This window comes from Rhinolophus sinicus, chromosome 17 (genome assembly GCF_057876585.1).
Source record: "Rhinolophus sinicus isolate RSI-liver-muscle chromosome 17, RSI-T2T, whole genome shotgun sequence".
Classification (NCBI taxonomy): domain Eukaryota; kingdom Metazoa; phylum Chordata; class Mammalia; order Chiroptera; family Rhinolophidae; genus Rhinolophus; species Rhinolophus sinicus.
In genome coordinates, this window is record NC_142517.1 from 109,660,147 (window position 1) to 109,685,193 (window position 25,047).

Below are 25,047 nucleotides of genomic sequence, written 5' to 3' on the forward strand. Positions count from 1 at the left end.
AGGCGGATCATTCTCTGTGGTGGGGGCTGTCCTGTGCTCTGTAGGACGTTTACCAGCATCTAAATGTCACAGGATACCAGAAGCAACTCTTGTCCATTTGTGACGACCACAATTTCTCCAGACGTTGCCAAACGTCCCTGGCAGGGAGGGGGTGGTGGCAGAATTGCCCATGGCTGAGCACCTGTGCTCTAGAAGCAGGTGTTTGCCCAGATAGACTAAGGAAATGGTCTCCTGAGGCCAGTAACTGGTGCCTGGCTTTGCCAGAGTCTAGGCTGGGGTCCGTCCCCTGGTTGCACAGCAGCCCTGAGACACCCGGCATGTGTGCTGAGCACCAGCTCCATTCTGAGGCCCTGTATCCTGGATATCACTCCTCGCACACGGGGATGTGGCCTTCCCTGACCTCTGTTTCCACATCTGAGCAGGGGAAGGTCAGGAGGCCTCTTCATAGGGGTGCAGGGGCCTCCAGTTTTGTCAGTCGTGTTGAGCAAACGAGGGACCTGAAATCGCAGAGGGGCTGACTGCTCTTAGACACTCTATTCTGCTGTCCCAAGTCCTCATGCCTTCAACCGGTGGTGACCAGGCACTGGTGGGTCAGGCTTGTGCTGAGCCAGGAGTGGGCCATGAAAAGGGAGGTGAGTCCTGCCGCAGAGAGGCTGCTGCTGCAGCCGGGGGTTGGGGGTTGGGCAGCGAACCCATGGGGATATCACGGGGTGGCATGAAGGGGATTCAGGACGCCAGGGAGGCTATGAGAGAGCGCTGACGTACAGTCTGGACGGTGAGGACCCCTCTGGCAGACGGACCGCAGGAAGGCCTGGAAGGGTGTGGTCAATCAGGGGGCATGACAGGGGCCAGGGATCTGGGTGTTGGGAACCTCAGAGAGGTCAGATGGTCAGCAGGAGCGGGTCATGGAGGGCCAGCGGATGGCCAGGACATTGTCCTTTATTCTGAGAGCCGCAGCGGGTCACACAAGGGTATGGAACACAAGAGTGATATTTTAAGGTCCCTGGCAGCTGATGTGTAGGGAATGGCCAGGGGGCCACCAGAGTAGAAGCTGGGGACCTGCCAGGATGGACGGGAAGGCAGGGGCTGGGCCCAGTGGTTCGGCTTCGTCATCTGGGACGGCCAGGGCCTGGGTCCACAGAGCTATCCCTTCTGCCTGTGGTTTCCCTGCTCCTGCCGAACAATGCCCCTGGCTGTCCTCACCCTCAGCTCAGCAGCTCCCCTCCCTCCCTTGCTAGCAATAGGAGTCCCCTCCTGGCAGCCAATGAGCTGCTGCCATCGAGGTTCCATTTTAGATTTTATCAATGTGTCCCGTCACCCGGGCAACCGTGCAGGGCCGCCCTGTCAGTCTTTATCTGCTGCCTTTCAGAGCAGGGCTGCTCCCACCCACACCATGTGGCTGCATGGTGAGTTTTCACTCATGCGGTCTGCACCGGGATCCCACCAAACATAATTGGCAGACAAGGCTGCGCTTGTCTGTCGTCTCGCCCCCTTCCTGCCTGCACCCCCTGCATCTTTCTGGACTCAGCCACTCCAGGCCAGACAGGCGAGTGGGCCACTGCCCAGCCAGGTACTGGCGAAGCCACCAGGAACCCCAGGGCCAGGTTGGAAAAAGGAGCTTGCAGAGCTGCTGTCAGGAGTCCCAGAAGCCAGGACCCCCAGGATGATGGGCCAGGGGCCCTCACAACTTGGCACAGCCAGGGCCTCCTTGGTTTGCCCCAGAGAGCCCCAAGGGAGCCCCAAGAAGCACCAGTCCCCAGAGACAGCAGCAGCTTGAGACTGCCGGGTGAGCTGCATGGACGAGTAGCTGGGCTTTTGTGTGCGCTGCTCTTTGTACTGGAGGCGTGTGCTGCAGGAGCCGGCTGGGCAGGGCTGGGCCATGTGAGTGGGGCCTTGTGGCAAGACCAGGGCAAACCGGAAGGCTAGTCCCCCAACTCCCGCCAGCCCCTTTCCAAGTCTCAGTGGAGGCACCACCGTGGTCCAGTGGCTAGAGACGGAAAGGTGGAAATGCTCAAGTTCAAGGCCTTTTGCCTGGATTACTGGCAGTTCTTGTGCCTGCAGCCGCTGCACGGAGTCTATAAAAGGTACGTAGACCCTCAGGGGAAGACCTCTGCCGCTAGGGCAGTGGGGCTGCAGAGGAACTTTCACCCTGAGCCTGCTGAAGGTAGGGCCTCCACATCTCAGCACAGGGTCCCTGCCACTGGCCAGAACTGTGGCAGCATTTGCTGCAGGTCACTGTACAGGTCTGCTTAATTGTACCCTCCTCTCCCTCCACCCCTGAATCGGTAGGATTTCTGCAGAAGTGGTCACCCCAGAGTGCTTTGTGGTCAAGCACTGTTTCATGACTTCTTGCTGCTGGGATCATCTTGGGGGGGATTTGTTCCTGAGGGGCTCTAACCCCACAGGAGGTCAGCCCTGCCACAGTATACTTCCTCCGACTTCAGGGGGGTCTCCTGTGGCTAATGGGCTTGACTGTGTCCCCAAGCAGAGACTTGAGACTTATTGGGCGGGGGGCGGATCCTTGGCCTGGAGGTTAGAAGACCAGAGTTCAAGTCCCTTCCTTCACTGTGTGACTTTGGATGGCTTGTGTCCCCTCTCTCTGCCCGTTTCCCCTCTTTAGGGATTTGGCCCTGATGATGTACAGTGGCATTTGGGGATGGCTCCCTTAAATGATATGGGCCCAGAGACCACAACCCAAATGTTAAGACACCTGACAGTGTCTCGCACATGTGTGTTCTGTCCCCATCAGACCTTGGCCAGGAAGCGCCGGTGCCCAGGCCATCAGGAAGGGCACCATGGAGTCGTCTCCATGGCCACCTAGGGCCTGTAATGAAAGGCCCTGGAGGAGGGAATGAGAATACCGGCTATTCTGAGGGAATTAGTTTTTCCTGATTTCACACTCTGTGAAGTCCACTGCTATTAGCATTTGAGCAGTTCTGGGAAAGTGTGGGAGCTTTTCTTTTCTCTTCCAGTGGGCTTTTTCCGAAAGAGGCGGGCACAGAGGGTCTCACGGCAGCTCAGAAAGGAAGTCCCGCTCTTGGGTGGCTGCCAGGTTGAGAGGCCATCCTGCATCTCTGATTACCACCAGCCACATTAAAACATTGTGCAGGTGACTAGCCTTTCACTGCTCTCCCGGAGTTTGTTTTTATAGCCCCGGCGCACCTGGAATAGTCTGGCTGTTATTAAGTGGCTGCTGAGGATAGGCCATTTTACCTGACTTTTAATCCCACCACAAAAGAGGCATTAAGCCCCCACCTTTGACAGGTAAATAGAGTGATACCCAAGGGTAGGCAGCCAAGTAAGTGTGGCCACAGGATTTGGACCCAGGTCTGTCTTAGTCCAAGACGGAAGCTCCACAGCTTCAAGTCACAGCAATCAGGGGTCCTGGGGCAGGAGGGACGAATGAGGCACAGCCCCACCCACAGGGCTCAGCTGGATAAGGGAGGAGTGAGGGTCAGAGCCTTGACAGAGGAGGCGACAACTAAGCGGGAGGTGAAACATGTGGAGGAGTTGTCTGGGCCAGGAAGGGGAGGATGGGTGTTCCAGGCAGAGGGAAAAGCACATGGAAAAAACCCACAGGCTTTCAAAGGGCAGGTGTCTTCAGATGGTGGGGAGAGGCCATGGAGCTAGGAGGGGTGTTGGAGAAAGGAGTCCAGGACCAATGGCTGGACTTTGTGCTGCACAGTGGGGAGCCTATGAAAGGTCTTAGGGAAGGCATGGCAAGTTGACAATCACCTCTGGTAATGCATGGTCCCATGTAAGAGGCCTGGCTCAGCCTCCAGGGGATTCGAATCGATGAGACTTCCTTGGCCCTCACCTACTGTGGGAGGTTCTTATTCAGAGCTGGTGATATTTTCTCAAGTTGCTCACAGCCTTGAGGAAGAGAACCACTGATAAACCATGAAAGGTAAGGATGGGGGATAAATAAAGGTGGCATAGAGATACCAGCAGCACGAGGGAAGCCATCTAGGAGGAATCAAGGAAGACTTCCTGCAGGAGGTGTCATCTGATCTGGGCCTAGATGTGGGATGGGATTTTTCTAGACAGGAAAGGGCATTGTAGCCGGAGAGCATGACATGAACAAACGTGGAGGTGGGATAGAGCCTGGCATGGTTTAGAAATGGTCAAAGATGAGGCCATTTCTAAATGGGTACACATCAGGGGTGAGACTGGAAAGGAAAATGGGGTGGGGAGGATAATGCTAAGACTCACTGAGCACCTGTTACGTGTGAGGCACCATCTAAGTCCTGACTCTGCACCATCCCCAAGAAGTGGGGAATATGATTATCCCCTTTCCCGGGTGAAGAAAGTGAGGCACAGGAGGGAGAAATCATTTGCCCAGAATCGCATGACCTGTCAGTGGGACCACTGGGATCGCACCGGGTGGTCCAGCTGCTGAGGCCCCATGCTGCCAGCTGAGGAGCTCTGACTGTGCACCGCACGTGTGATGCTCTTGACTAGCGTCCACAAATCATGTGACATGTTAGGTGGGTGAGAACGCTGGCTTTAGGGGCAGACCTAGTCCTGGCAGAAACCTCAGAAGGTCACTTTGTCTCCACTCATCTTAGGGTGCTTTTGTACTAGCCCGCCTCCCACGGCTCCTGTGGAGATTGACAGGGTCAACTCCAAGAAAGCACTTCATGCACCACACTTAGTAGGGGCTTAAGAATTGGTGGCTGTCCTTGCACAAACAGATCTAAGCCCAGGAAGGCTTTGTAGATGGAGCCACTTGGCTTTTTTCCTGATGTCATATTCTACTGTTTAAGACAACCACCCAAAACTTCAGACTTTGAAAGGGGTATTTTTCAGACAATGCATAATTAATCACTTCTAAACACAGGGTGTGCAGGCTTCCTTGAAGCTCTTAATTATTCTTCATTAGTGATCTTAAGTTAATGTAAAATAACCCTGGAGCTCTGCCAAGGGCTGGGGCTGGGAGAGGAACAGAGCTGTTTCCTCCAACTAGAAAACCAAAGAAACGTTCACAGATCTCTGCATTCCACTTGGGTGGGGTGGACCCTGCAGACTCAGCTTTGGCCTGGAGTCCATTATGGGGGTGGCGCAGAACCCTCTCCCAGTCCCCAGAGCTCAACAGACCTCAGGGTACTCTTGTTAATGGAATGGTTCTGCTGGAAATACCAAGGCCAGGTGCATCCAAACGCAGTGTGAGAAGAGCTCCTCAAACTACAGCCTCAGGAGGTGACCTCGGGCTGGCAGCTCTGGGCACATGGCCCGGGAAATGGGACAGACAGATGTACCTTGTGGTCAGAGGTGGCGGGGGCGCCCCCAACACATGCCTATGCCTTGGGCTGCAGCTCTCAGCTGGGAAGCTCAGTCCAGGGAGGAGTGGCTCAGCAATGGGCACCCCAGAGGTTTTGTGACTTTAGGGGACAGTACAGGCCCTGAGGTCAGGTGAACTGGGAATCCAATCTAATGAGTCCCTTTGGTAGTAATTATTACTATTATTACTCATTTTGTTAAGCGTTTGTATATGCTGAATGCCTTACATATGGTGTCTCTGTTGACCGTCACAATAGCCTTATGAAATACTATTATTTTCCCAATATTTCAGGCAAGGAAACAGAGGCCCAGGGAGGGTAAGTGACCTGCCTAAGTCACAAAGAAATGTGCTCAGTCCACCCAAGTGATCAGCCCTGCTAAGCTGCTGGGCTTCACTTGGTAGTCACACTATTGAACACTTTCTGGCTCTGTGTAACTGCTCCACTGGCTGTGGCCATATAACAAGTTACCCCAAAACTTAGTGGCTTAAAACAATGACCATGTTTGTTTTTCCCATGGATCTGCAATTTGAGTGGGCATGTTCTACTCAACATCAGATGGTACTTCCTGAAGACTGGGGCTGGGCTCCTCAGAAACCTCACCCTCCCACCCGCCTTGCTGTTCTGCTGGCTGTCGGCTCAAACACCTACACGGGGCCTCCCCAGGTGGCCTGGGCTTTCTTACAAGATGGTGGCTGCATTGCCAGAGCAAGCAATGAGACAGACACACACAGGTAGAAGGTATGTCACCTTTCCAGACCAGGCCTCAGAATCACACAGTATCACTTCTGTTGTGTTGTATTCACTGGGGCTTCACAGTCCTTCCCAGGTCCCAGGGGAGACAACTTGTACTCCAGCTCCTGTGAGGAGTGACACGGTCTGGGAGAGCATGTGGGACAGGAGACGCATTGTGGCCCTCTCCAGAAAGTCTGCCAAGGTGACCTTCAGATCCCTTCTCCACTCTGACCTTCATGTTCTTAGCTGAAAAGGACCTAATGGGCATGAGGGTTCCTGAGACACAGTTGACAATAAATGCTGGTTTTCTTTTTATGAATGGAGCCAGTTCAAGGAAAATGTGGCTGTTATTCAAGAGAGGGAGCGACCTTTTTAACAGGGAGAGCTAGAAAGCGTTCTCGTAGACCTGAGACAAGTCTTGAGGGATGAGGAGAGTTTTCCCATCAGCATAGGGAAGGCAGTGCTCTTGGCAGAAAAGGCATGAAAAGGATGTCAGGATGGGAGAGTGTAAGCATTGGATCCAACAGAGTCTTTGGTGGTGAGCAACAAGTGCCCTGTGGCCAGGGCTCACAGAGGGCCAGCAAGGAGCTGGAGAATTGCCCCAGGCCCAGGCTTCTGGCTGAGCAGAACACCGAGGTAGTCCATGCAGCCACATGCCGCCACTCAGGACACTGCTACCCCCAGCACTGCACTCTGGGAACACCGCCGCCCACACACACACAGCACTGCACTCTGGGAAAACCCCACACACACACACAGCACTGCACTCTGGGAACCTCACACACACACAGCACTGCAGTCTGGGAACACCGCCGCCCACACACACACAGCACTGCACTCTGGGAAAACCCCACACACACACACAGCACTGCACTCTGGGAACCTCACACACACACAGCACTGCACTCTGGGAAACCCCCCCCCCCACACACAGCACTGCACTCTGGGAACCTCACACACACACAGCACTGCACTCTGGGAAACCTCCCCCCCACACACACAGCACTGCACTCTGGGAAACCCACACACACACAGCACTGCACTCTGGGAAACCCCCACACACACACACAGCACTGCACTCTGGGAAACACCCACACACACACACACACAGCACTGCACTCTGGGAACCCCCCCCACACACATCACTGCACTCTGGGAACCCCCCACACACACAGCACTGCACTCTGGGAAACCCCACACACACAGCACTGCACTCTGGGAAACCCCCCCCCACACACACAGCACTGCACTCTGGGGAAACCCCCCCACACACACACAGCACTGCACTCTGGGAAACCCCCCCACACACACACAGCACTGCACTCTGGGAACCCCCCACACACACATCACTGCACTCTGGGAAACCCCCACACACACAGCACTGCACTCTGGGAACCCCCCACACACACATCACTGCACTCTGGGAAACCCCCACACACACAGCACTGCACTCTGGGAAACCCCACACACACAGCACTGCACTCTGGGAAACCCCCACACACACACACACAGCACTGCACTCTAGGGAAACCCCCCCACACACACACACACAGCACTGCACTCTGGGAAACCCCCCCCACACACAGCACTGCACTCTGGGGAAACCCCCCACACACACACACACAGCACTGCAGTCTGGGAAAACCCACACACACACACACACAGCACTGCACTCTGGGAAACCCCACACACACACACATCACTGCACTCTGGGAAACCCCCCACACACACACAGCACTGCACTCTGGGAAACACCCACACACACACACAGCACTGCACTCTGGGAAACACCCACACCCACACACACACAGCACTGCACTCTGGGAAACCCCCCCCACACACAGCACTGCACTCTGGGAAACCCCACACACACAGCACTGCACTCTGGGAAACCCCACACACACAGCACTGCACTCTGGGAAACACCCACACACACACACACAGCACTGCACTCTGGGAAACCCCCCCCACACACAGCACTGCACTCTGGGGAAACCCCCCCACACACACACACAGCACTGCACTCTGGGAAACCCCACACACACACAGCACTGCACTCTGGGAAACCACACACACACAGCACTGCACTCTGGGAAACACCCACACACACACACAGCACTGCAGTCTGGGAAACCCCCCCCACACACAGCACTGCACTCTGGGAAACCCCTCCCCCCCCACACACACAGCACTGCACTCTGGGAAACCCCCCCACACACACACACACACAGCACTGCAGTCTGGGAAAACCCCCCCACACACACACAGCACTGCACTCTAGGAAACCCCCCCACACACACACAGCACTGCACTCTGGGAAACCCCCCCCACACACAGCACTGCACTCTGGGGAAACCCCCCACACACACACACACAGCACTGCAGTCTGGGAAACCCCACACACACACACAGCACTGCACTCTGGGAAACCCCCCACACACACACAGCACTGCACTCTGGGAAACACCCACACACACACACAGCACTGCACTCTGGGAAACACCCACACCCACACACACACAGCACTGCACTCTGGGAAACCCCCCCCACACACAGCACTGCACTCTGGGAAACCCCACACACACAGCACTGCACTCTGGGAAACCCCACACACACAGCACTGCACTCTGGGAAACCCCCCCCCCCCCAAACACACACAGCACTGCACTCTGGGAAACCCCCCACACACACAGCACTGCACTCTGGGAAACCCCCCACACACACAGCACTGCACTCTGGGGAAACCCCCCCACACACACACACAGCACTGCACTCTGGGAAACCCCACACACACACAGCACTGCACTCTGGGAAACCCCACACACACACACAGCACTGCACTCTGGGAAACCCCCCACACACACACACACAGCACTGCACTCTGGGAAACCCCACACACACACAGCACTGCACTCTGGGAAACCCCACACACACACAGCACTGCACTCTGGGAAACCCCACACACACACACAGCACTGCACTCTGGGAAACACCCACACACACACACAGCACTGCACTCTGGGGAAACCCCCCCCACACACACACACAGCACTGCACTCTGGGAAACCCCCCCCCACACACACACAGCACTGCACTCTGGGAAACCCCCCCACACACACACAGCACTGCACCCTGAGAAACACCCACACACACAGCACTGCACTCTGGGGAAACACCCACACACACAGCACTCCACTCTGGGAAACCCCCCCCACACACACACACAGCACTGCACTCTGGGGAAACCCCCCCCACACACACAGCACTGCACTCTGGGAAACCCCCCCCACACACATCACTGCACTCTGGGAAACCCCCCCACACACACACAGCACTGCACTCTGGGAAACACCCACACACACACACAGCACTGCACTCTGGGAAACCCCCCCACACACAGCACTGCACTCTGGGAAACCCCCCCACACACACACACAGCACTGCACTCTGGGAAACCCCTCCCCCCCACACACACAGCACTGCACTCTGGGAACCCCCCCCACACACACACACAGCACTGCACTCTGGGGAAACCCCCCACACACACACAGCACTGCACTCTGGGAAACCCCCCCCACACACAGCACTGCACTCTGGGAAACCCCCCCCCACACACACAGCACTGCACTCTGGGAAACACCCACACACACACACAGCACTGCACTCTGGGAAACCCCCCCACACACAGCACTGCACTCTGGGAAACCCCCCCACACACACACACAGCACTGCACTCTGGGAAACCTCCCCCACACACAGCACTGCACTCTGGGAAACACCCACACACACACAGCACTGCAGTCTGGGAAACCCCCCCCCCCCACACACACAGCACTGCACTCTGGGAACCCCCCCCCCCACAGCACTGCACTCTGGGAAACACCCACAAACACACAGCACTGCTGTCTGGGAAACCCACACACACACACAGCACTGCACTCTGGGAAACCCCTCCCCCCACACACACACACAGCACTGCACTCTGGGAAACCCCCCCCACACACACAGCACTGCACTCTGGGAAACCCCACACACACACACAGCACTGCACTCTGGGAAACCCCTCCCCCCCCCACACACAGCACTGCACTCTGGGAAACCCCCCCCCCCACACACAGCACTGCACTCTGGGAAACCCCTCCCCCCCACACACAGCACTGCACTCTGGGAAACCCCTCCCCCCACACACACACAGCAGTGCACTCTCGGAAACCCCCCCCACACACAGCACTGCACTCTGGAAACCCCTCCCCCCCACACACACAGCACTGCACTCTGGGAAACCCCCCACACACACAGCACTGCACTCTGGGGAAACCCCCCCCCCACACACAGCACTGCACTCTGGGAATCCCCTCCCCCCACACACACACAGCACTGCACTCTGGGAAACCCCCCCACACACACAGCACTGCACTCTGGGAAACCCACACACACACACAGCAGTGCACTCTGGGAAACCCCCCCACACACACAGCACTGCACTCTGGGAAACCCCTCCCCCCACACACACACAGCAGTGCACTCTCGGAAACCCCCCCCACACACAGCACTGCACTCTGGAAACCCCTCCCCCCACACACACACAGCACTGCACTCTGGGAAACCCCACACACACACAGCACTGCACTCTGGGGAAACCCCCCCCCACACACACACACAGCACTGCACTCTGGGAATCCCCTCCCCCCCCACACACACACAGCACTGCACTCTGGGAAACCCCCCCACACACACAGCACTGCACTCTGGGAAACCCCCCCACACACACAGCACTGCACTCTAGGAAACCCCCCCACACACACACAGCACTGCACTCTGGGAAACCCCCCCACACACACACAGCACTGCACTCTGGGGAAACCCCCCCCACACACACAGCACTGCACTCTGGGGAAACCCCCCCACACACACACAGCACTGCACTCTGGGAAACCCCCCCACACACACACAGCACTGCCCTCTGGGAAACCCCCCCCACACACACACACACAGCACTGCACTCTGGGGAAACCCCCCCCACACACACACACACACAGCACTGTACTCTGGGAAACACACACACACACACAGCACTGCACTCTGGGAAACCCCCACACGCACACAGCACTGCAGTCTGGGAAACCCCCCACACACACACAGCACTGCACTCTGGGGAAACCCCCCCCACACACACACACACAGCACTGCACTCTGGGAAACACACACACACACACACACAGCACTGCACTCTGGGAAACCCCCACACGCACACAGCACTGCACTCTGGGAAACCCCCCCACACACACACAGCACTGCAGTCTGGGAAACCCCCCCCCACACACACACAGCACTGCACTCTGGGAAACCCCACACACACACACAGCACTGCACTCTGGGGATACCCCCCACACACACACACACACAGCACTGCACTCTGGGAAACACACACACACACACACACAGCACTGCACTCTGGGAAACACACACACACACACACAGCACTGCACTCTGGGAAACCCCCACACGCACACAGCACTGCACTCTGGGAAACCCCCCCCACACACACAGCAGTGCACTCTTAGAGTCTGTGTCCGGGGCAGTGTGGAATGCTGTGTTGCCTGCGAGCATGTCCTCTTCATTCAGGCACTTCTGCTGGACCAGAGTGAGGCGTGGGTGAGGTACATGCCAGAAGGCTCAATGTGACCACATTGTCAAAGGTCTTGAGAATTGTCTTCAGCACAATTACCAGTCAAGTTTTAAGAATCAAGCAGCCAGCGCCCAACGCAGCCCAAGTTTAGAGAGAGGAATTAATGTCCCCAGTGGGAAGGCTGCCTGCCTCCCTCAGCACGTCCTGGCCGGGTGCATCTAAAAAGTGTTTGAAGCCAGCACCACAGGCATGGTGGGCTCCAGTCTTCTCCCCGATCAGCCTTTGTGTCTTAGCAAAACCCTCTAGTGGCCAGAAGGGTGGGTGGGTGGGGGCAGGGAATGGGTGTTAAAATATTGGAGATTTTATTCAGGGGAATATTCTTGCTGGGACAAGACCTTACTGGGCATCCCCAACAAACACTCTGCCTTCTGTAATTGCCAGACGTTGCACGTGAGAGTCATCCATAGTGAGTGACCCTCTGTGCCTCAGCCCTGCCACAACAGTGATCGGATGGGTCAGCCTGCCTGGGGAGGAGAATGCCAACCTGGGGGGCTCCAAATGCCCCGCCCCATTCAGCTCAGAGGAGGAAAGAGCTGGGACCAAATGCTTAAGAACTAAGCCCCTTCTCTGTTATGGGGCAAGTTGTGTCCCTCAGAATTTGTGTTTTGATGTCCTAACTCCCAGGACCTCAGAATGTGACTGTATTTGGAGATGGGACCTTTAAAGAGGTGATTAAGGTGAAATGAGGCCCTTCGGATAGCCCTAATCCCATGTGATTGGTGTTCTTATAAGAAGAGGAGATGAGGACACAGACTCACATGGGGGAGGGCCCGGTCTGAATGGTAACTTTATGTGTTACCTTCACTGGCCAGGGATGCCCAGGTATTTGGCTAACAGTTATTCTGGGTGAGTCTGTGAGGGTGTCTCTGGTAGACTGAACAAAGCAAACTGCCCTCCCCTATGTGGATGGGCCTCACCCAATCAATGGACGGCCTGAATAGAACAATCTATGTGAGAGGGAACACCACCACCTGACTGCCCTCAGGCTGGGATATCAGTTTTTTCCTGCATTGGAACTCAAACAAACATCATCTCTTCCTGGTCTCAAGCCTCCTGGCATTTGGACTGGAACCACACCGTCAGCCCTCTAGAAGTTCTGGAGTTCAAGATCTTCAGCTTGCCAGCCACAGCTCTTGGGACTCATGAGCCTCTATAATCACGTGAGACAATTCCTTATAATAAATAAATACACACACACACACACACACACACACACACACACGAAGTTCTGACAATTAAATTCGTGAACTTGTTGCAACGATGTTGCTAACTTTTTTTGTATCAGAGGGATAATTCATTATGAATCTGTACTTTTTGGACAGTTAACCAAGTTTACTGTTTGCAAGTGCTGAAAAGGCTTCATGAAAAAGATGAAAACGACTTGAACTTTTCACCAGCAATTCATGGCTCTTGCATCACGACAATGCACCAGCTCACACGGCACTGTCTGTGAGGGAGTTTTCAGTCAGGAAACAAATAACTGTATTGGAACACCCTCCCTCCTCACCTGATCTGGCTCCCAATGACTTCTTTCTTTACCTGAAGATAAAAGAAATATTGAAAAGAAGACATTTTGATGACATTCAGGACATCAAAGGTAATATGATGACAGCTTTGATGGCCATTCCAGAAAAAGAGTTCCAAAATTGCTTGAAGCGTGGACTAGGTGCTGGCGTTGGTGCATAGCTTCCCAAGGGGAGAACTTTGAAGGTGACCGTAGTAATAGTCAGCAATGAGGTATGCAGCACTTTTTCTAGGGCGAGTTCACAAACTTAATTATTGTGTGTGTGCTTACATGCACACACGTGTGCACACATCTTTTTCTCTTGAGAACCCTGATTAATATACAGCGGTACCTCGGTTTTCAGATATAATCTGTTCTGGAAAACCATTTGAGTTCTGAAATGTTCAAAAACCAAGGCGTGGTTTCCCCATAGAAAGTAATGCAAAGTGGATTAATCTGTTCCAGACCTTTAAAATCAACCTCTAAAACTGCAAATTTAGCATGAATTTTACTGTCTAGTGATACCATAGATCCATAAAATTTACGGCGTTCGTAAACCGAAGTGTTCGTCAACGGAGATGTTCGCAAACTGAGGTACTACTGTATATATGTGAGGACACAGTGAGAAGACGGCTGTGTACATGCCAAGAAGAAGAAGCCAGCCCTGCAGACACCTTGATGTTAGCCTTCCAGCCTCCAGAACTGTGAAAAAACTTGTTTCTTTCATCTGTGAAGTGGTCCAAGGACCCATTCTCAGGCTCCTCATGACACTGTTGATCACAAAGGACGTGCACATGCTGTGTGCACTCAGCATAGCCTGTGTGTGGTGTGGTGGCCAGGACTCGGGTTAGGGGGAGGTGAGTGAGGCATACACCTTTGTAAAGTGCCGACTTTAAGTGGGCACCAAAAAGCTCAGTGATCAAGTCAACAAAATGTCAAAATTGCTCATAAAGACAGGCTGTTTTTTATTTACAACCCTGCGTTATTGTGCAAGGGGAACATTTCCAAAGAGGCTGCAGTTTCCTGGCCCTGCAACCCTATGTGCCTCGGGTTGGGTTTACGAGGGTTGACAATAATGTACAAACAGATTGGGCAATGTAGGGCTGTTCCTATAATCTTTTAAAGATTATTTTAAAGCTTTATTAACTCTCTTCACTTGGTTCGAAATATAGGAGACTACTTTGGCAGTTGTATGTAGGGTGCATGTTTTTTCCCTTTGCATCAGTCTCCAGTATAGGTTTGCATGGGGCTGGTGCTGGCCTGAGCATCCACATGCTGCATTGGCCACTTCCAAAGGGTCAGGCTAGCTGTTCTCCTCAGAGGCCATCCTGAGAACACATTTGTGCCTCTGCATGTTTGTAAACCAGGGATTGTTTCTCCACAGAGGACATCATTAGGTGAGTTGGTAACTCTGAATAAGACAGTAGTAGTGAATCAATGTTAACATATGGACTTTGAAAATTGTGCTGTGATTATGGCAGAGAATGTCCTTGTTTTTAGGGAAGATCATCTGAAGTAGGAGGGGCTTGAGGTGGGCAACTTTCAAACAATTTTTTTAAAAAGTCTGTGTGTGTGTGGAGAGAGAGAATGATAAAGCAAATGTGGTGCATTGTTAACGTGGGGAGATCTGGGTGAAGGCTATAAGAATTCTTTGCCTTCTTCTTGTAACTTTTCTGTAAGTCTGAAATTATTTAAAGATACTAAGTTTAGAAAAAAGAGTCAGGAATTGCTGAGGGCTGGTTGCATGTGCTCAGGCTCTCACATCTCCTGGAGCCCTCCACCCCCATATCGCCTCTCTGCCTCTTCTCAGTCCTTCAGGTCTAAGCTCAAATGTCACTTCCTCAGAGAGGTCCCCCTGATCACCTTGTCTAGCATAACACCCCATTTCCCTAGTTGTTTTTTTTCATGTATCCGAGTTTTGTTTTCTTTATCACACTCGCCAACACCAAAATTATCCCATTCGTTTGCTTAGCGTTTGTCTCCTCCATCCCCAGCTTCCTAATGCTGGCTCCAGAGGACTTTGTCTGTTCACCCCTGCCCTCCCATCCCCCCACGCCTGGCACACAGTGGATGCTCAATAAATATCTGTAAATGAGAAAGTTTTGATGGTCAGAAAACCTGGAGTCTGTGCTTCCTAGTTTCCCCACCCCCAGACTTGCCATGTGACTTTGGGCAGTGCCTGTCCCACTCGGGGCCTCAGGTTCTTCCTTCGTATCCCAGCTCTAAAGCTTTTGGAGCATGTGGTGCTGAAAGCCCCCAGTTGCTGCAGGATCTACCAGCCGGGTGGATCTGCCCCCAAGCTTATCACTGCTCCCTCCCTGACAGAGGAAAAGCAGAAAGTGAGAACATGTGTTTCGTGAACTTTACCTGTACGCTGTTCCCACGCAGGTGGGCCCATGATGAGAGGAAGTTCACTTCTGTCCCAGAGCTTCTTTGAAACAGGGCAGGGCAGATTTGAAGCCCAGCACCTTTGGCAGGAAACAGTATCTGCCTGAAATTGAATAACATTGTCTTGTTTTCATGGTAACCTTCTACTTACAGCAAGTGATACTAGTTTTCCATTTGGGAGAGTGATATAAAGTTTCCTTTTAAAACAACTGTATTCAGGGGTGAAATCCAGTTAATTTGGTATTTTGCCCATTGTTTTTTTTTTTTTCTTTTCACTTTTTATTGTAAATTTGAAACAGTTGGAAGCTGAGAGAATGGCTTCTTAGGGTCCCACCATGAATGCCACACCGGCACCAGAGGTGGGTACTTCACCTGGGGAGTTTCATCTTTTCTCCACCTACTCCACAGTATTTTGCATATTCAGCTTTCCCATATGGTCTCCACAAATGTCTTTTCACAGTCGATTTGTTCAAACCAGGATCCCAATGAGAGCCACATAGTGCATGAGCCTCTTAAGTTTCCTTTTATACAGAAGTGCTCCTTACTTCTTCGTCCTTGCAGTTTACTTGTTGGAGAAAATGGGGCCATTTGCCGTTAGCGTGTCCCACATTCAGTCTTTGGCTGCTCCCCTCCCCCAGTGGTGTCGTTTAACCTGTTCCTCTGTCTCCCGTAGTCCTATTGGGATTTAGATCAGGAAGCTTGGGTCCAATTTTTTAAGCCAAGTGATTTTAATAGAAAATATTCAATAGTATTAAATTAAATATTAGAATGTCCACAGAGAGAGTCTGTAGCAGAAAGGTGGGGCGAGGATGAATTTGGAACTGTCTATGCATGGAGAAAGCTAGGCAGGAGACAGACCTGGGCAGTCCTTCCCTGGGGATTGGGGGAAAAAACCCTGAAGCAGCTACTGCAAAAGGAAGGAAGCAGAAAGGCGAGTAAGAAGCTGAGGTCCTGGCCCAGGGTGGGGCATCCTTACCAATCCTCTTTGCACACACAACACACACACACACAACACACCCAAGGGGAGGGTTCCTGTTTGGGGTAACTCGACCTGTATGCTGGGGCTCAGGGAGCTAAGAGCCAGGGTCCAAAGAATTTAGGTCTTTCAGCACAGGACAGGGGTCAAATGAAATAGATGTTCTCCTTTGCATAAGAAGGAGCTAGAGAATGGGCACAGCTTGCATCAAAAGGAATTTAGGTTAGACACTGAGAAGGACTTCCATGCCAGAGTAGGACAGTTGTGTTGCATAGTGGTTACAGTATGTGCTTTGGAGCAGAATTGCTTGGGTTCATATTGTAGCTCTACCATTTCCTTTTTGTATAGCCCTGGGCATGTTTGTAAATCCTGTTTAGAGTGTGTTTTTCACTCTACAGATGAGATAATAATAGTACCTACCTGATAGGATGGGCCTAAGGAGGGAGGTAATCCCCAGTAGGCCTTGGCTGTAGTGAGCACTCAATAACCATTAGGAGTTATTACTATTGGATGACAGTGAAATGTCTCTCCCTGGAAGTTTTAAAGATTGCCACACCCAGAACAATTCAGAAACTGGAGGCTAAGAAGAGCAGTGCTTTATTTTCCTAATCCTCCACGTGGCTTCACACAGTATCAGCTCTCCAGTGTCTGTTCTGCACAAAGCCCCCTGGAGGCAGGCTCCATTTCTCTCCCTGCTTTGTGGATGAGGGGCGGGAGTGTGAGCAGTGGCTTGTCATAAAGACCCCATGGTCTGAAGCTCAGCATCATAGAAAGGTAAAGGTCGTAGAGTCGGAACCCCTGTGCCCAGATCTGCTGCTCTCGGGATATGTGACCTTAGATAAGTCACTTCACACTTCTGAGACACCGTTTCTCCATCTCCAGCATTGGGGGAGTTGGGTGGGGACCTCCATTGCTTCCACTGTCTGATTTCCCTATGTGGCATATCTGGGCCCAATCCCTAAAGGTCCCTGATACTGTCTGACCTTCCCAGGGCCAAAAGGGAAGTGTCATTTTGACTGATAGCTGATGTCAGACCCTGTCCTCTGGGGTTCCATCCATTCCACAGCCAGGCCACTTGCAGGGTGTCCAGTCTTGGGGTCTGGCTCTACCCTGACCCCAGTTGGCGACCACCATAGCAGGTTCCTGGAGAGACATCTCTGGAACAGTCTCCCCCAGACACTAAGGAGCTGCCGAGGATCCTGCTTTTCCCTCCTGTGGCAAAACTTGATAAGACAGTGCAATTGTCTTCATACTTCCTGCCCATCCAGTCTCGGGGGCAAACAGAGGTTGAACAGTGAGCAGGCCCTGACCCCATTTCACACCCTGGGCTGGTCAAGTCCCTTCTCTGGGCCTCAGTTTCCTAACTTGCAAAAGGAAAGGCAAAGGGATCAAATGAGAGACTTGATCGTCCACTCATCAGAAATTCATTTTTTAACTCCTCCTCTGGATCAAATCATTTGCTGGGGGCATGAGAAATTGATGAGTAAACCCCATATCCACTCTCAAATGACTCCCAGCCTGGTTTTTTCAGCCCTATGGTGGCTGTGTGTAGCCACATGTGTCTCTCGAGCTGGACCAATCACAGGCAGCTTCCTGGAGAAAGTGGCAGTTCCATGAATCTTACAGGGTGAGAAGGAACAGAGCATGAGAGCTGGCCTATGGGCCAGACAGCCACAAATGTGCTTTATTTGGCCGGCATAGGATTAGCTCATATGACATTTTAAATTTGAATTTATTGCAAACATCTAAAATCAAGAGCTTTTATGCAAAAATCTGGGTTTCTGGCTTCTGAAAAACCGGAGACCACATTCCTATAGAGCAACGATTGTCCCTTTGGACCAGATGTCGTCCCTACCACTCTGCCCCACCTGATCACCCCCATGCCTGCCTCCCAGTAGCTGTCCCATCACCATCGATGGGACCTCCACTCTCCCAGTTGCTCAGGCCAGAAACCCAGGCACCATCTTCTACTTCTCTTTTACTCTGCCCTTCTCACCTTATCAATCAGCACCTCTACCAGCTCTGCTTTGAGAATGTTTCTGGAATCCAGTCACTTGCCCTCACCTCTGGGCCTACCACCTGAGGCTGAGCGAGCATCAACCGCCCTGGTCCTTGCTTCTACCTTCTCTGCACAGTGAGCAAAGTGAGGCTCTACGTGGCCAATGGCTCTTGTACTCCCCCAAGATGGGCTTCCCAGACCCCCAGCCTGAGTCAGTGGCCAGCCCTGCATGCCCCCGAGCTTCCCAGTGGCCTGAGACAAGATGGGAGAACCTAGGAAGGCCAGCCACCAGAAGGCTAGGAGCTCACCAGTGGGCCCATATGACCCACTGCTCTCAGCCATGGGCCTCCGTTTTCCCATCTGGAAAACAGGGGCATCCCGGCACCCCCTCCTCACAAGACAAATGCTCGTTTAGAAGCAGGAAGGTTAAGGGTTTTGATGTTCAGCCAACTTGGTTGACGTGTTGTCCCTGGCCCTGCTCTGGGCTCCACTGGAGTCTGCAAATATATATGATGGTGATTCATTTCGAGCTCAGCCTGACGCAGGAGAAAGAGCTCTGGCTTCGGAGTCAGAGCTGGGTTTAGAGATCATCCTGGGCAAGGCATCTGGGCCTCAGTGTGTTAATTTGCCAAAAAGGGAGATAAGAAGGACTGCCACTGCCTACAGTTACTGTGTGCACCGAGACCAAAGCTGCATGGAAACTCTCCCCCACCGTCCACGGGCGCTCAGAGCAATGCCAGTGAGGGACGCAGACATGGGTAATGCACATCCAGGGTGGGAAATGGCTACCGCTCCGGCTAGGGAATGGAGCGGTGTGAGGCAGGAAAGGAGGGAGCCAGGGGAAGCTGGGCACCAGAAAACTCTTCTGCTTTATTTGTCTACTTCATGGCACAGATCACAGCTGGAAGTCATTTTACTGATTTGCTTACTTGGTGCTGGTTGTTCCTTCCATCAGAATGTTCTTCCTAGGCTCTAGCTCCTTCCTCACAAAGTCCTCAAGTGATACTTGGCGCAGAGTAAAGCAGTCCATGTACGTTGAATGGATGAACTAGCAAGCAAACGAATGAATAATTGGCTTTCTAGATGTGAGGCAGCTTGAAGGGTAGATTGGGTCATGGCATCAAGCTTACTAAAAGTTGTATGCATTGCTGGCTGCATGCAGGGGCGGGGGTGAGGCTTGGGAGAGCTTGCAGGGGAAGATGGAGCATCTAGGCTGGCAATAGTGGGGAGGCCTTACCCACCTCAGCCTGAGGGTGGAGGAGGGAACAGGTACATGTACCCAGAAGGAGAGAGAGCTGTGTGCACAGGGCTGCCCACCGGGCCCTGTGGCTGCAGAGGGGCACAGGGGAGCAGGAGAACCTAGGCAGCTAGGACGCTGACTGACCACTGTCTGCCTCCTGCTCTCCTGCCTGTGCTTCTCACTGGCCACTCCCAACAGGAGGCAGTGGGCACAGGAACTGCCCAGAGTGGGGACAGATCTGCAGGGCACGTGGATTGTAACTGGTACAGTTGTGCAGAATTCCTTGTCTCAGGTGGGTAGGCCAGGAGGCCCAGAAGGGCTCAATGCAGATGGCAAGGGGGCTTGTTTGCCCAGGCGAGGCTTGGCCTTTTCTTCTGTGGGTGAAGGGCAGCCATGGGGATGGTGGTGGGTATTAGAATGACCGTATGGTGGACAATGGGAGATGGTCTGAAGTCAGGGAGACCACAGGAGAGGGCACACAGAGATCCAACGAACAGGTAGGGAGCTGAGGTTGGCCTAAAAACCCCATCGCCTCCAGCCTTCCAGGTGGGAATGGGGTGGAATGCACCCATTTTGTGGATGAGACAGTCAGATACGGAGCAGTAGCTTGCCCCTAAGTCAGAGGCAGGGTTGGGGAATTTCAGAGCCCTAAGACCACAGGCACTCTTCACGGGAAAGAGAGGGGACAAACCTACCTAGGCCTGGAGGCTAGTCCGAGACTCAAAGACCCTCACTTGACCTCCAGAGGAGGGGCACACCCAGGCCCCACCCCCTGAACAGGGTCCGCACCCTGTGCCCGCCCCACCTCTCCCAGCCTGTCCTGGAGCTGCTGCCTCCCTCAGGGGAATACAAACCATGAGCTGTCTCCTCTCTGGTAGGCCCAGATCCCAGGGAACACATGCATCCTTTTCTTTGCTGGAATGGCAGTGACTTCATTTCCAGTGGGGTGGGTGAGTCACCGCTCTCTGCTGGCCTCAGCGGTGTGGCTGGGGAGAGGGAGCTTCTGAGGCTGGCCCTGTGGCCCACCAGAAGGAGGGCTACAGCCCGTCCCTGAGTACCTAACATGCCTGGCAATGCCAGGGGCTTTGGGAATGACAACTGATGTTAGTACCTGGTGTCCTACAGAAGGTGATACTGAGAGGTCAGATCTCGCACCCATGGTTACACCGTTCTGCCGGCCTGTGCCACTTATTCCTCACTGCAGCCAGGAGGGCAGGGATCAGATAGGTGAGACTCGTGAGGACAGGGGAGTCAGAGATGAGTAGGCGTCTGTCCCGTTCTCCGGGACAAGCCACTGTCAGTGGTGAGGACAGATGGAGTGTGACAGTTGACACTCAGGAGACCTGAGGGCACTGGGAGCCTCAGTCTCCTTAACCAGAAAATGGGGATAATGGCATAGCCCTCAGAGCTGTTGAGAGGCTGAGAGAGGACATGATGAGAGCTGAGGGGGTAGCCCAAGCACACTCCCCGGCAGCCCCCACCCAGCATTCTCCTGTGTGACAACCTCTACTGCCATTGGCGCCCTGGGCCAGTGCAGGGTGAGTCGGAGGGGGTGGCATGTGCTGCTCAGGTCTGAGGCTGGGCGAAGAGTGATGGCTGTATGGGGGTTACAGTGCCTTCTACAAGCAGATCTTCAGGCCACTCTGTGAATGAAAGCGCGAGAGGCGGCTCGTTGCTTGGCCTCTGCTGGACAGGCCCATTGAGCTCCTTTTGTGCCATCAGATTCATCCCCAAGGCTTTCCTAACCCCTCAAACAGTCCCCCCGCCTCTCCCCCCACCTACCCAAACCAAGAAAGCAGCTTTCTGAGAAGTGCCTTAGTCCTCCCATCTGTAAAGTGGGAGGGAAGGAAGCCCCAGTGTGATGCAATTAGAAAGGAGATGGACACAGGTGGACACAGCCAAGAGTAAGAACAAGGTGAGGTCCTAGGTCCTCCCATCTGTAAAGTGGGAGGGAAGGAAGCCCCAGTGTGATGCAATTAGAAAGGAGATGGACACAGGTGGACACAGCCAAGAGTAAGAACAAGGTGAGGTCCTAGGTCCTACGGAGGTTTTGGTAAAAGAGGTATCTTCCAGGAGAAGGACATTGAAGAGGTCTCCACAAGCATCTTGGGTCTCTAGTCCTGAAAATGACACCTGTCTCTGAGATCACCTCCAGGCCACATTTGGTGCCATTTGGTACCATTTGGTGCCAGCCATGACTGGAGTTTGACACACAGCAGGCATGGAAGGTGCACGTGACAAATACTCCTCCCAGTTGGGTGTTGAGTGTCTTTGGGGCTCTGAGCCCCAGCCTAGGGCTTCTGCCCCAGAACCTGGGGCTGTAGGGCCCAGGAGACATGGGAAATCAGAGCCTAGTGGGCATCAGGAGGGCTTGGGGTAGAGAAGCCTCAAATTTGCCAGGGATGTGAGGAAACCTGGGAGACCAGGTGAGAGACAAAGGGCGGGCAGGGAAAGGCACCTTCAAGAAGATGCCTCAGACAGAGAAAGAAATTGCTGCAACCACCTGTTAGAGCTCTTGACCCTGTGTGGACAGCGGCCAGCCCAGGGCAGCGGCCAGCCCAGCCCAGTCAGAGGGCAGTGAGTGCAGAGATGGATGGACCAGTGGATAGATGAATGGAAAGTTTGATGAGGGGATAAATGGATGATTGGGAGGGAGAGAGAGAGGGACTGAGAGAGGGGTGTATGTATTTGTGAATGGATGAGTAAGTCCGTGGATGGTTGGTTGGAGAAGTGGATGGGTGGATGGATGGTGAATATAGGAGTGAGTAGGTACAGATGTGTAAACAGAGGCTGCCTCCATCCCCGAGAGATGCTGGGAAAATTGCTAGTGAGTGACAGACCAGATAAACTATTGAATGAAGGTCTTATTCTGTGCACAAGGAAGTGAGGCCAATGTGAAAAGTGGCAGTGAGGCTCTATCCAAGGAAGAGTTTCCTTAGTTCAGTGGAGACCCATGATGGAATGGGCAACCGGGGTAGGTAGTGAGCTTCCCATAACTGGAGGTGTTCAAGCTGAGGCTGAGCAGCCACTTCCCCAGGGTGCTATAGAGGAGTGCTTGTGGTAGATAGGGACCTACTGTGGTGGCTTTTGATGGTGAGGAGAGAGAATTTGGATTGCTAAGACCCCCAGGGAGGCCACAGCCTTTGCAGAAACCCATCTTGCTTTCAGATTAAAAGTTCTTTCCCAGCTTGGGGGGTAGATGTGTGCGCAGCTGCTGTTCCTTGCTGTAGAAATCGGGCTGGAATCTGAAATGGAACTCCCATGTTTTATGTGCCAAGGCAGGGGGCCTGGGTCCAGACAAAACTTTGGCCTGGAGATGCCGACTCAGACCTTCTGTGGGCCGGCGATGCCCTTTTCTAAGTCTTGATTTCCTCATGGGTGAACTGGGGACATGATGGCATTGACAGCTGTCCCTGATGCCTGGGGCCCTGCAGGGTGCCAGGGTCGTGGCCCACCTGCCCTCTGGGGGACTTCCGGGGGCTGTGGGTGGGGAGAAGTGGGTTCTGTGAGCACTGACCTTGAGCAGTGAGTCACTGTCCCTGGGGGCCCTGCCTGGAAAGCCCCAGCTGCCTGCCTTGGGCTGGGCCTGGGAGCAGCTGGTGGGGGGTGAGGGTGGGGGCTCCACCTGGGCCCCAATCAGGAAACACCCAGACCCAACTCAGGCACAGACCCCACCCCTACCCCATCTCTACACAGAGGTGCTGGCTTGCACTTGCCACACTAGGCTGCCATGTTTCAAATCCCAGGCCTACCACTTCCTAGGCCTGTGATTTTCCCCCACCTGTACCTCAGTTTCCTCACATGTAAATGGGCTGACAATCCACTTCATAAAGCTGTTGGGAGAACTAGATGAGTTGGTTCTGGAATCCTGGGCTATGTGAGCCTGAGGTGGTGAGACAGCGGTTAAGGTCAAAGAGGAGTCAGCCTTCTCCAGCACCTCACACAGCAGGGGGCAGCCTGGAAGAGCTGGAGTGTCATCTTTCTCACTAGATGGAGACCCTCGTGGGTGGCCACTCTACCAGGAAGCAGCCCTACTTTCGTCTTTATTTTCTTTTCTGTCTACCCCAAGCTTCCTCCAAGAGCCAAGCAGGGGACAGCCCCTTTCTCTGTGCTGGCCAATGCTTCAGGTGGGCCGGGCTGTGGGCAGGCAGGCGGGTGTTGGGTTTAGGCCTCTGGGGAAATGGGGGAGGCTGTGGGCCAGCCTTTGACTCCCCGCCCACCTCTCTCACGGGCTCAGCCTCTCCCTTCCCAGGCCAGCCTCTGGACACAGGACCAACCCTTGGGCTGCTCCTGGCAGCCCAGCTGTGTGCTTTCCCTCAAGGCAGACGCCCCTCGCTTGTCCCGCCCCTGGTGACTCACGGCTGCCCTGGCCCCCAGCCACAGCTATCTCCTGGCTAGAAGCAGGCACAAGGTTGTGCAGAAGCCATAGGGTCTGATGTGCAAGGGCTGCTCAGCCAGGAGGATCTGGAGCAGCCAAACAGAGCCAGTGCCTCCAAGCTGGCCCAGGGACAGCAAGGCCGGTGACAGGGACCTGTGGTGGCGTGTAGGAGCCAGTAACGCCCCCTCTCCCCTGGACTTTGGGCCTTTTCTTTCTTCTTCCCACCATGAAGAAGGAAGTGACCTGACAGCCAGCGAAGAGAGACAGCCCCCGGTGGGGAGGGGACCAGGTTCGCAGGACAGTGACGGTGGGCCCCTTGACGACTCTCCCCCACCTAGCCAGGCATGAAAGGTGGTGGCAGCGCCGTGTGGAGCCTTATGTGGAAGTACTGCATCTCCGTGAGGACCCTCAGGTACCAGGGGACGCGTGTGTGGATGCCGCTGCTTGGCCATCGCCCGGGGAGTGGGGTGGTTGTGCACCAGGCTGGCCAGTTTGAATGGGCTCTGGGAGGTCCAAGGCAGACCTAGCCTGGGGGTAGCAGGGATGGAGGGCAAGGAAGGCCAGGCCAGGACTTCTTCGGAAAAACTCAGAGTTGAAGGAGGGAGGGAGGAGAATGGAAGGCTGGTCAGAAAGTGTGCGGGCAATTGGCTGGGACCCGGAGTGCCCAGTGGAGGTTGCCCGGGGCAAGGACAGTGTGGTTGGCAAACTCCCTCATGTGCGTAGGAACTGGCCTTCGTTACATAACACACAGACACTGGGCACAGCTGTGTGACTTTGGCCCTGTGTCCCGCCTTCTCTGAGCTGTTACCCATGAATGCAAGGGCCCCCCGCTTGTTCCTTCAGAGCACAGTGTACAACT

At 54.0% G+C, this 25,047-nt stretch overlaps 1 protein-coding gene across 12 annotated transcripts in view; it reads left to right on the forward strand.

Moving 5' to 3' along the window:
• The window catches only part of IQSEC1 (IQ motif and Sec7 domain ArfGEF 1), a 486,955-nt gene that overhangs the window by 332,052 nt on the left and 129,856 nt on the right, over nt 1-25,047 (forward strand). Inside the window, exon 1 of one of the 12 annotated variants that reach the window (XM_074334177.2) lies at nt 1,938-2,084. The exons of 10 other annotated variants lie outside the window; for them this stretch is intronic. In XM_074334177.2, the coding sequence (XP_074190278.1) occupies nt 2,008-2,084 (77 nt within the window). In that variant the 5' untranslated portion in view covers nt 1,938-2,007. Of the gene's footprint in view, nt 1-1,937; nt 2,085-24,083; nt 24,601-25,047 lie in introns of those variants that run through there. One more of the 12 variants, XM_074334182.2, reaches the window with a different exon arrangement.